Source organism: Podarcis bocagei (assembly GCF_964188305.1).
Source record: "Podarcis bocagei genome assembly, chromosome: 8".
Lineage (NCBI taxonomy): Eukaryota > Metazoa > Chordata > Lepidosauria > Squamata > Lacertidae > Podarcis > Podarcis bocagei.
The window spans coordinates 92,132,631-92,145,081 of NC_138133.1; the positions used below are offsets into that span (position 1 = coordinate 92,132,631).

The 12,451-nt window shown below is 50.5% G+C and overlaps 1 protein-coding gene across 1 annotated transcript; it reads right to left on the reverse strand.

Moving 5' to 3' along the window:
- Window positions 1-2,696: 2,696 nt before the first annotated feature.
- LOC308592821 (uncharacterized protein) lies at window positions 2,697-12,024 on the reverse strand. Its single transcript, XM_081204721.1, has 3 exons — window positions 11,720-12,024; window positions 6,203-7,215; window positions 2,697-3,757 (listed from the first exon to the last, which is right to left on the reverse strand). Exons 1-3 carry the CDS (start codon window positions 11,922-11,924, stop codon window positions 3,287-3,289), a joined length of 1,689 nt encoding a protein of 562 aa, XP_081060847.1. The 5' UTR covers window positions 11,925-12,024; the 3' UTR covers window positions 2,697-3,286.
- Between the last annotated feature and the right edge of the window lie 427 nt (window positions 12,025-12,451).

Sequence of the window (12,451 nt, forward strand, 5' to 3'; positions counted from 1 at the left end):
CAGAATTGGACACAGTATTTCAAGTGAGAGCAGTACTATTGCTTCTCTTGATCTGGACGCTAGATTTCCGTTGAGGCAGCCCAGAATAGCATTAGCTTTTTTTGCTGCTGCATCACACTGTTGGCTTGTGGTCTACTGTTGTTGTTTAGTCATTTAGTCGTGTCCTCCTCTTCGTCACCCCCTGGACCAGAGCACGCCAGGCACTCCTGTCTTCCACTGCCTCCCGCAGTTTGGTCAAACTCATGCTGGTAGCTTCGAGAACACTGTCCCACCATCTTGTCCTCTGTCGTCCCCTTCTCCTTGTGCCCTCCATCTTTCCCAACATCAGGGTCTTTTCCAGGGAGTCTTCTCTTCTCATGAGGTGGCCAAAGTCTTGGAGCCTCAGCTTCAGGATCTGTCCTTCCAGTGAGCACTCAGGGCTGATTTCCTTAAGATTGGATAGGTTTGATCTTCTTGCAGTCCATGGGACTCTCAATAGTCTCCTCCAGCACCAGGATTCAGAAGCATCAATTCTTCGGCGATCAGCCTTCTTTATGGTCCAGCTCTCACTTCCATACATCACTACTGGGAAAACCATGGCTTTACCTATACGGACCTTTGTTGGCAAGGTGACGTCTCTGCTTTTTAAGATGCTGTATAGGTTTGTCATTGCTTTCCTCCCAAGATGTGGTCTACGAAGACACCCTAGATGCTTTCTGTATGTCCTGCTGGCAAGCCAGGTGTCCCCCATCCTATATTTATCCATCTGTCATGGGCGAAGCATCTTCTTGGCAGTCTCAATTCCATCTTCTTTCCCTCCCCTTCCTTCACCTGTTGTTCTTTGTCGGGCCTCTGGTCCAGGACCCGGAAGAAGACCTTATCCTAAGGTCCACCTTGCTCAGTATTGTGCAGCCTTGACTGGCAGGGGCTTGCCAGGGTTTTGGGCAGCCCAACCTGGATATTTCATGGCTGGCTGGGCTGAGGGGAGTTGTAGTCCAGGCTGGAAGAAGTCCCACCATTCTTTCTGCCTATGCAGAACCTTTTGCACCGGGCGCAACACAATCCCCAAACCCTTTCAAATCTGTTGTTGTTATTGACACCTGTCTGTCTCAAGAGGCAATGGAGTGCGCCTCCAGGGATGAAGCTAAAATGCTGCGTTGGTCGCACCAAAGTGATCTCCCCGGGGGGCAAGCCTGGATAGGGCGCTTGGAGGTCCTGGGCTGTCCAGATGGCCAGACTCCTCTTTTGACCTTGATGATGTGGCCCAAAGGAAAGCAGAACGAGACGTTTGGCACCAGCTGGGCTGCCGGAAGGAGGCGTACAAGGCACCACCCAACCGCCTTAGGGACTCCCCTCCCAATTTTTTGTAGGGTTTACTCCTTAGCTTTTTCTTTCCCCCAATATATTCCCCACATAGGGAGCTTAGGGTAGGATAGGAGTGTCTCCAGCCCCATCATTCCACCCGGACACTGAGGTCCAGCTCCGAGGGCCTTCTGGTGGTTACCTCCCTGTGAGAAGCGAAGTTATAGGGAACCAGGCACAGGGCCTTCTCGGTGGTGGCACCTGCCCTGTGGAACGCCCTCCCACCAGATGTCAAAGAGAAATACAACCACCTGACATTTAGAAGACACCTGAAGGCAGCCCTGTTCAGGGAAGCTTCTGATGTTTGATGCTTTATTGTATTTTTAATATTTTGTTGGAAGCCGCCCAGAGTGGCTGGGGAGACCCAGCCAGATGGGCGAGGTATAAATAATAAATTATTATTATTATTATTAGGTCAGAGATTTCCTTCTCCTCGATGGGCTCCCCTCCCAGGTGGATGAGCCCCACCTGCCCCTCACTTCCCTTTACAGAACATGCAGAAACCACCTTCTTGACCACTGGACCCCCTCTTGGTCTTGTCTGCTCCATCTGCCGGAGCCTGTTGTCAATCCTTTCTTACTGTGCTTTGCTTTACCTAGGTTGAGCCCGGATTATAATACGTCAGAACTCTTGGGGTTCTTCCCTTGTTTGAATTTTGGTCATTTAAAGTTTATGATTTTTCTGTTTCCTTCTGAGGCAACGGAACAGTTCAGTGGAACGAGCTTTGTAGCCGGCATCCCGTTAAGACTTTGTTCAATTTTAGGTTTTTCTAATAAGCTTTTTGATTTTTATTATTTAGTTGATTTCCACAAGACAATATTTATAGTCGATTACTTCTCGTTTCAGGGATTTTCAAGGTACAGTGGTACCTTGGGTTAAGTACTTAATTCGTTCCAGAGGTCCGTTCTTAACCTGAAACTGTTCTTAACCTGAAGCACCACTGTAGCTAATGGGGCCTCCCGCTGCTGCCGCACTGCCGGAGCATGATTTCTGTTCTCATCCTGAAGCAAAGTTCTTAACCTGAGGTACTATTTCTGGGTTAGCGGAGTCTGTAACCTGAAGCATATGTAACCTGAAGCGTCTGTAACCCGAGGTACCACTGTATTTCATTTGTTTTGTGCAATTTCTCAGTTCGGTCTTTTTTCTATTGGTTTCCGGGGGTGTGGCCTCTGTCGCCTGCGGACAGCCTCTGGGAGCCGCAGGTGAGAGTTGAGCGCAACGGGGGGCCCCAAGGTAGACCAACTACCCCAGAATGAGCAAGGTGTGTCCCCCACAAGAGGTCCCACTCTCCCCTAACCCCCTCCCCACACATCTTCCTTCCTACCCTTCGTCAATCAAGCAAGGGACGCATCATCTCGTTGTCACAGCTGCATCACAGCCATGATTTATTCATACTAACACACCAGCTTGAATTGCATCACACGCCCTCCATGGCTTCCATGGAACAGGCCATTGGACCTGCTTCCACCCAGTGGCAAATATCCCATGTTGCGTGCAAGCAAGCATCCTTTTCGCATGGGGCCCAGGAGCCGCTGGGAAAACCTACCTACTGGCCAGGATACTGCTTCACCTTGCTGCCCCCTCCCTGCCCCCCATTGTAGCTGTGCCCAGAGCGCCACCTGCAACCCCTTGGCCCATCGCTCTGTCTTCTCAGAGATCCCTTTGGCGTGGCAACTTTGGGCACAGTCTCCAGCACCAGACCCACGGCAGAGACCCCTGGGCAGAAGCACGCTCCCTACGTTTAGCACGCCCTTCCCACGGGCAGCGCCAGGGCATGCCAGCTTCCTGTTCTGCCACCTGTCCCTGTCCTGCCTTTGCAGAGGAACAGCCCCTGCTGGCGTCGGGGCCACCACCTTTCGGAGCCTCGTCCATGCCGTGGTTCCCTCGGCCACATTGCCGCAGGCTTTCCTTCCGTCCAGTCCCTGGGCTTCTTGAGCTGACGGATCTAGTAGTGCCCTCGCAGTCTGTCCATGAAACTGGGCTTGGCCGTTCGCTCCCTCGCCTGGAGGCGCTTTGGGGGCCCCTCTGGCACTGCCCGGGGCCTGGGCTCCTCACGTGGCGTCTGCTCCTCTTCCTTGGCATGGGGCTTCCTTGCCTTGGCGCCGCTGGCCTGGTGGTGGCCTCGCCTGGCCTTGCCCGCCCTTGCCCGCTTCTCCAGCTCCCTCTGCCGGGCAGACAGGTACGCCTTCTCCCTCTCCACGATCTTGGCCTCCCTCAGCGAACGGCGCTCGAAAGCCTCCACGATCCGGGGGATACGGTTCTCCGCCTGCAGTTGCACGGCCACCTCCTCCGCGGAGGGGTCCGGCTTTTTCTTGCCGGAGACCAGCGTGGCGCGGGGCCTCTGCTGCTCGCAGAAGAGGCAGGAGCACGTGGCGGGAGAGGTGCTGGCGTCGTCGCAGGCGTGGAGCCCGGAAGCCTGCAGGAGGGGAAACCAGTGGAAAAAAGACAGTCAGGGACCCAAGAAATTACACAGAACTAAAGAAATTACCCTGAAAATCCCTGAAACGAGAAGTAATCGATTACAGAATAACAAAAATCAAAAAATAAACTAGAATTAAACAAAGACTTAACGAGGTGCCGGCTGCAAAACTCGTTTCACTGAACCAATCAGAAGGAAATAAAGAAATTATAAGATTTGAAGTGATATCAAACAAGCTCAAGAGTAGGGCTGAAAATGCTTCCTCGAGTTTACAAAGAAGGTATGAAAACCTCAGTGACAAGTTTTAAACATAGCCCTATTTAAGAGAGTCAAGCAGTAGTGATAAGAAATTGAGGTTTTAAAGTTTCAAACAAACTCAAAAAACAGGGCAGAAACTCAAAAAAGTTTTAAACATAACCCTATTTAAGAGAACCAAGCAATAGTAATACAAAATTAAGGTGTGAAGTTTCAAACAAACTCAAAAACAGGGCAGAGACTCAGACAAGTTTTAAACATAGCCCTATTAAGAAATTGAGGTTTTAAGTTTCAAACACTCAAAAACAGGGCTGAAGCGCTCCTGACTGCTGATGTTAAAGAATGATTTTTGTGATTCTATAGTCGATTAGTTCTTGTTTCAGGGATTTTCACAGTAATTTCTTTTGTTCTGTGCAGGAGGGGAAAGGCAGAAGGGCAGGAAGCGGAGGCTCAGTGAGTTTAGGGTATGGTTACCAGATTTTTTTCAATGAATCTGGGGACACATATTCCCCCCCCCTTTTAAGCTGAGTAGCAACAGGGAGTCAGTAGTGGGGATGGTGAGGCAAAAGACCCTGGGGCCAAGCACACATGCATATTGTAGAAAGGTGCAAAGCCCTTCTTTTGCACCCTGTGAAACATAAATGCACAAAGTTTTTTTAAAACTGGGCAACATCCATGCGCCCGTGACTCCCGATCTCCTGCCCTGTTCCTCGTTTTGACTGATTGGGGAGGCTCAGGATCCAAGGGTGGGCGGCTGTTGCCCAGTTTTTAAAAAAACTCTGTGCATTTATGTTTCGCAGGGTGCGAAAGAAGGGCTTTGCACCTTGCCTGCCAGAGAAACCGTGCACCTTGCGCCCCTCCTGGGCAACAGCCGCCCGCCCGCGACTCCTGAGCCGCCCCTGATCTGTCAAAACAAAGAGGGAAGGGGGCAGGAGATTTGTACCTCCGGACGTCCCTGGTTCTCCCTTGGCAGTGGCGACAGCAGCGGGCAGCTCCCGAAGCCAGCCAGAGCCAACTGCGCTACCAGGCTGGCTCTGGGCTGCTGAGGTTGCCGCTGCCACATTTCCTGGGGACAGATTTGCAAATCGGGGGACATTCCGGGGACGGAATTTGTCCGGGGACAGATTTGCAAACCCTGATTCGGCAGCCTCTTATGGGAGTTGTTTGTAGTCCAACTATATCTGGGGAAGCCCCATAGCGTCTGCCCTGGGGAACACCCTCCCATCAGATGTAAAGGAGATAAACAACTCTTTGACTTTTGGAAGACATCTGTACAGAGGTTTTTAATGTGTGATATATAATAATAATAATAATAATAATAATAATAATAATAATAATAATAATAATAATAATAATAATTTATTTGTACCCCATGTATCTGGCTGGGTTTCCCCAGCCACTCTGGGCAGCTTCCAGCAAAGATTAAAAATACATTAAAATGTCACACATTAAAAACTTCCCTGAACAGGGCTGCCTTCAGATGTCTTCTAAATGTCAGGCAGTTGTATTTCTCTTTGACATCTGGTGGGAGGGCGTTCCACAGGGCGGGTGCCACCACCAAGAAGGCCCTCTGCCTGGTTCCACATAGCTTTGCTTCTTGCAATGAGGGAACTGCCAGAAGGCCCTCGGCGCTGGACCTCAGTGTCCGGGCTGAATGATGGAGGTGGAGACGCTCCTTCAGGTATACTGGGCCTTTGAGGCCGTTTAGGGCTTTAAAGGTCAGCACCAACGCTTTGAATTGTGCTCAGAAATGTACTGGGAGCCAGTGTAGGACTTTCAAGACCAGTGTTATGTGGTCTCGGCGGCCGCTCCCAGTCCCCAGTCTAGCTGCCGCATTCTGGATTAATTGCAGTTTCCGGGTCACCTTCAAAGGTAGCCCCACGTAGAGTGTATTGCAGTAGTCCAAGCGGGAGATAACTAGAGCATGCACCACTCTGGCGAGACAGACAGCGGGCCGGGAGGGTCTCAGTCTGTGTACCAGATGGAGCTGGTAGATGTTTAACTGTGGTATTAATATTTTGCTGGAAGTTGCCCAGAGTGTCCGGGGCAGCCCAGTCAGATGGGCAGCATATAAATAATAAAATTATTATTATTATTATTATTATTATTATTATTATTATTATTATTATTATTATTATTATTATTATTATTATTATTATTCCCCAGCCCTTCCCTCTGCCCCCTCACCTGATGAGTGGGATCCTCTTCCTGATGGCTCTTCATTCTGTGCCGGAGGTCAGCTGTGGGGTCCATACTTGGACAGCCTCTTGCCTCTCCCCAAGAATCCCTTTCCTTCTGATCCAGTGATCCGTACGCAGGTGGCCACCCCAGAGTGCCTGGGCTGCCCCGATGCCCAGCCCCACGCCCCTGTTGCCTTGGGTGGGATGGAGGGTCTTCGGCCGGCGTCTCCTCTAGCCACTGCTGAACTTTCAAAAACCGGTCTGGCACCTGCCGCCGGCAAGGAGGCCCCGTCCTTTCCCTCTGGCGGGGGGCACTCAAGCCCGCTCTCTCCTTGCCTTCCGGCAGACTCCAGCCATTCTCCTGGAGCGTCTCCATGCCCGCTGGCGTGTCCCTGTTAAACGCTTGGCAGGCCGTGCAGCTCTGGACGTGGCTGATTCTGCAGCGAGGCAGGATCCGTGCTGAGCTGCTGACGGCTGTGGAGGGCCTGCTGCTCTCCTGCCGCCAACAGACGCGCTCCGACGCCTCGCCTTTGCCAGTGAGACAGTGCCGGAGGGGCCGAGGACATGGCTGGCAGCCGTGGGCATGGGTGGCATCTCCTCTTCCTTGGGTTGCGCGGCTGTGATCCTGCCTCCTGCAGTTTCGCTCGGGGCCGGCGTGTTCCTTCCTGGTGTCCCTCCAAGGCCCGCTAGGGTCTGCGGGGTCTTCCTGCGGGGTCCCCAGGTCCTCGCAGGGGTCGGACGGGCGGGCTGAGCCACCGGCCCAGGCTTTCAGCTTCTGGGATAAGAAAGTGTCCAGTTTCTCTGCAGCGTTGTGGTTGAACAGGGATGCCCTCTCTATACCCAGGCTGGGCGAAGATCGCACGTGCGGGCACGGCGGCGGCTGATGCCCGTCAGGATCCTTCGGGCGTTTCCGCACCGGATCCTTACAACACCGGAGGTGGCTTTGGCAATCGGCGTGATCCGTCCTTCTGGGCGGGTTCGGCTTTCCGAGGCTGCATTCTCGGATGGATCTAGAGAGCTCTAAAGAGAAGTGAAACCGGAAAGACAGTGAAAAAGTGTCTCCGATTCATGGCCTCCTTGTACATCTTCTTTACACAACTGGGAGTCCTCCAGATGTTTTAGACTACAATACCCATCAGCCTCAGCCTGGACAGCTTGGCTGGGGCTGGTGAGAATTGTACAGTCATAGGTAAAGGTAAAGGGACCCCTGACCATTAGGTCCAGTCGTGGCCGACTCTGAGGTTGTGGCGCTCATCTCGCTTTACTGGCCGAGGGAGCCGGCGTACAGCTTCCGGGTCATGTGGCCAGCAGGACTAAGCCGCTTCTGGCGAACCAGAGCAGCGCACGGAAACACCACTTACCTTCCCACCGGAGTGGTACCTATTTATCTACTTGCACTTTGATGTGCTTTCGAACTGCTAGGTTGGCAGGAGCAGGGACCGAGCAACGGGAGCTCACCCTGTCGTGGGGATTCGAACCGCCGACCTTCTGATTGGCAAGTCCTAGGCTCTGCGGTTTAACCCACAGCGCCACCTGCATCCCTATACAGTCATACCTCGGGACAAATATGCTTCAGGATAGGTATTTTCGTGTTGCGCTCCGTGGCGACCTGGAAGTAATGGAGGACGTTACTTCCGGGTTTCACCACTCGCGCATGCGCAGACGGTCAAAATGACATTATGCGTATGCGCGGAAGTGGCGAAACGCAGATGCGTCTTACGTTCTATTCAGGATGTGAACGGGGCTCTGGAACGGATCCTGTTCGCAGCCCGAGGTACCACTGTAGTCCCTCCCAAGCATCTGGAAGGCATTAGGGTGGTAGAAAACTAAGTGACAGGAGGAGCCAGCAATAAATCACACTGTGCACGTTGGAGTTAACCCTTTCTTACAAAGAACACGACCTGCACAGACTTGGTCTCGTGTCAGGCCTGAGGAGCACAGCAGCTCATCCCAGGTCGGTCTTGCCCTATGGACCAGTTTCTGAGACCAAAGGTCCCTACCTCCATAGCTGTCAACTTTTCCCTTTTTTTAAAGGGAAATTCCCTTATTCCGAATAGGATTCCCCACAAGAAAAGGGAGAAGTTGACAGCTCTGCCCTACCTCCCCAGGGCTTTTTCCAAGCAATTGGAGACTGCGCCTGCATGGTTCCACCCACTTCATGCCTCTTCTGGTTCTGGGAGACAAGGTTGGAGGGGAGCTTTTCGCAGTAGGACACCCATGATTCTTCACCAGCCTGACTCATCTCGGCCTCTTGACCTCCCTCCTCTCCTGCTTCAGCTTCTGCCTCTGAATCTGGACTGCTCTCTGCCACAAACTCTCCCTTCTCACCACGTTTCTGAACCTCCTCCTTCTAGTCTTCTCCCCCTTCTCCCTCTGACCACTCATGGTTGTACCACCACCACTCCCTGGGTTCTGAGCCTTCTTCCCTTTGGGGTTCCCCAGCTGGATCCTCTCCTCTTCCTCTGCATCTAACAAGTCCAAGACACACCACTTAGAATGGATCCATTCCTTGTCTGAATCTGCCCTTTGGGGCTACTGGGAGCTATAATTCAAAATAAATGCAGCAAAGCCCAACAATTTGGGGCAGCAACTGCTTCTCCTTCCCAAAGTCCTTCCAGTTCATGTTTATGGCTTCCTTCTTTACTAGGTTTATAATAATAATAATAATAATAATAATAATAATAATAATAATAATGTATTATTTATACCGCCCATCTTGCTGGGTCTCCCCAGCCACTCTGGGCAGCTTTCAACAGAATATTAAAATACAATAGTCTGTTAAACATTAAAAGCTTCCCTAAACAGGGCTGCCTTCAGATGTCTTCTAAAAGTCTCGTAGTTGTTCTTCTCTTTGACATCTGAAGGGAGGGCGTTCCACAGGGCGGGTGCCACTACCGAGAAGGCCCTCTGCCTGGTTCCCTGTAACTTGGCTTCTCGCAGGGAAGGAACCGCCAGAAGGCCCTCGGAGCTGGACCTCAGTGTTTAAGAAAGGAATTGAAAATAAAACTGCCAATATCGTAATGTAAGGTTACCAGACGTCTCCGTTTCCCGGGGACAGTGCCCAGATTTACAAATCATTCCCCATACAAAATTCATTGAAGTTGAAAAGTGTCCCCGGATTCATTGAAAAAAATATGGTAAACTTATCGTAATGCCATTAAACAAATCCATGGTGTGAGCACATTTGGAATACCTTGCACAGTTCTGGGCACCTGCACTCAAAAAGAACTGGAAAAAGTTCAGAAGAGGGCCAAGAGGAAAGTTTGCAGTGTTTGGGACTTAACAGTTTAGAGAAACTATCCCAAAGTTGGGCTCCATGATCACTGCAGATGGTGACAGCAGTCACGAAAATAAAAGACGCCTGCTTCTGGGGAGAAAAGCAATGACAAACCTAGACAGCATCTTAAAAAGCAGACATCACCTTGCCAACAAAGGTCCGTATAGTTAAAGCTATGGTTTTCCCAGTAGTGATGTATGGAAGTGAGAGCTGGACCATAAAGAAGGCTGATCCCCGAAGAATTGATGCTTTTGAATTCTGGTGCTGGAGGAGACTCTTGAGAGTCCCATGGACTGCAAGAAGACCAAACCTCTCCATTCTGAAGGAAATCAGCCCTGAGTGCTCACCGGAAGGACAGATCCTGAAGCTGAGGCTCCAGTACTTTGGCCACCTCAGGAGAAGAGAAGACTCCCTGGAAAAGCCCCTGATGTTGGGAAAGATGGAGGGTGCAAGGAGAAGGGGACGACAGAGGACGAGATGGTGGGACAGTGTTCTCGAAGCTACCAGCATGAGTTTGACCAAACTGCAGGAGGCAGTGGAAGACAGGAGTGCCTGGCGTGCTCTGGTCCAGGGGGTCACGAAGAGGCGGACATGACTAAACGACTAAACAACAACAACAACAACAACATCCCAAAGGAACAGAAAAGACTTTTTATGTACGTGGTAACAGTAGCCCAGAGATGGAAAGAAGAAACAGTCCCTGCCAGAGAGGAATGGCAAATTAAGCTGTTAGACTATGCTGAAATGGCAAAACTGACTGGGAAACTCAAGAGACCAAGAAGACAAGAAATTCAAGAAAGAATGGGGAAAGTTTATAATTGATTTAGGAGGCCACTGTAAGCAGATGAAAACCACTTGTAATGTAACAAATATTATGGATAATATATATGAGTAGGTACAAAATAGAGACTATGAAATAAATATGCAGTTGGAAATGTTGACAATAGGACCCATCTGGTATCTGAAGAAGTGTGCATGCACACGAAAGCTCATACCAAGAACTAACTTAGTTGGTCTTTAAGGTGCTACTGGAAGGAATTTTTTTATTTTGACTATGGCAGACCAACATGGCTACCTATCTGTAATAGGACCCATGTTGTGGATGGGGGGAAGTCGTGAGATTCAGAAAAAACTCATTTTATGGATATGCATTTGGTATTGTAATTGATTTGCATTTGTAAAATCAAATGAAAATGATTTTTTTTAAAATAGAGAAAACATGAGTAGAAGCAACATAATAGAAGTTTAGAGGTCCTGGGCCCTAAGGAAGCCAGACTATCCTCCCCCAGGGCCAGGGCCTTCTCAGTGGTGGCTCCGACCTGGTGGAATGCTCTGTCCCAGGAGACCAGGGCCCTGCAGGATTTAACTTCCTTCTGCAGGGCCTGTAAGACAGAGCTATTCTGCCTAGCTTTCAATTTGAACTTAGCCTGATCTTTTATTCCCCTTCCTTCCTTCCCTCCCTCTCCTCTTTTTATGAAGATTACCCACTCTGGGATCCCACAGCTCATTCTCCCATGGTCTCCTCGCTGTCCCAAATAGGACTAATTTAGCCAGCTAGCCCTGGTGATCATCTAATGTTTATTGGATGGATTTCCCCCCTAAATTGATTTTTGAATTCTGAATTTATTGTTATTCACGTTTTATACTGTATTTTATGCTGCTTTTTGTTGCATCGATTAATTTGTTGTTAGCTGCCCTGAGCACGGTTTTCTGAACTGGGAAGGGCGGGGTATAAATAAAATATTATTATTATTATTATTATTATTATTATTATTATTATTATTATTATTAGTCAATAATAATAATAATAATAATAATAATAATAATAATAATAATAATAATTTATACTCTGCCCATCTGGCTGGGTATAAACTTGGGAATGTCATGGCATGGGGGAAAGTGGGTAGAGAACAGTTTTTCTCCCTCTCTTATGACATTAGAACTTGTGGACTTCCCATGAAGCTGAATATTGGAAGATTCAAGACCGTTAACCTCTGGAACTCCCTTCCTCAGGAGGTACCGATATCCACCAACCTAGATAGCTTTAAAAAGAGGATTGGACAAATTCCTGGAGGAGGAGGAGAGGGCTATCGGTGGTTCCTAGCCAGGACGGCTCTGCTCTGTCTCCACGGAGGGGAGCGTTGCTCTTGTTTTCGAGTCCTGCTTGTGTGCGTCTCACAGGTATCTGCTTGGCCACTGTGAGAACGAGATGCCGGACTAGGCGGGCCAAGCTCTTCTTGGGCTTACCAGATATAATGGAGGCCGTCGAAATCTCACGATCTCCCCACGGCCTGCTGGCATTGTGGACGTAGTCCTGGTCAGTCTCCCAGTCGTCGTCCTCCTCCTCCGTGCCGTGAGAAAACCGCCTGGTCTGCTCTGGCCGCCTGTGGTCCCCGCTGCTCCTGCAGGCGTTTGGAGACCGGCCGGCCCAGGGACACCCGGTCTGGGCCATGTGGGAGCACCAAGAAGCCCTGGCACTCGGCCACGAGGTCAAGGCTGGTTGCACCGAGAGCTGGGCGAACCGAGCACGGCCTCCGTCCCAGCCCAGGTTGGTAGAGTCTGCCCACTGTGATGTCAGTGCGCTGTCATGCGTGGTTCTTCTGCACAACACTCCGCCAGAGCTGCATTCTTTGGAGGGGGGTAGGCGCATGGTGGAATGACCGCCAGAGTCCTCGGTTTTGTCAGCTGCCTGGCTTTGCCAAAGGGTGTTGAGCAGGGCTTGAAATGGGAGCATGGAGGAGTTGGAAGAAGAACAGAAAGGCAGCCCAATCGTCCGACGTCTCATTCTGCCCCTGTCCCTTTTCTGGCCATTTCTGGGTTGCGGCGATGTGTGTTTGCGAGGTTGCGCACATACTGAATGCAACCCAAACAATACAGTGGTACCTCTGGTTGAGAACGGGATCCGTTCCAGAGTCCCGTTCGCAACATGAGCAGAATGCAACCCACGTTTGCGTGTCTGCGCAGGTCGTGATTCACCTT

What these genes read in the sequence shown, in the direction of transcription:
- LOC308592821 (XM_081204721.1), bottom strand. Translation starts at nt 11,924, where the DNA reads ATGGCCCAGACCGGGTGTCCCTGGGCCGGCCGGTCTCCAAACGCCTGC. An exon ending in GACGGCCTCCATTATATCTG is followed by an intron (nt 7,216 to 11,719) that starts GTAAGCCCAAGA and finishes ACTTCTCTTTAG; the next exon opens with AGCTCTCTAGATCCATCCGA. An exon ending in AAGAGGATCCCACTCATCAG is followed by an intron (nt 3,758 to 6,202) that starts GTGAGGGGGCAG and finishes CCCCTCCTGCAG; the next exon opens with GCTTCCGGGCTCCACGCCTG.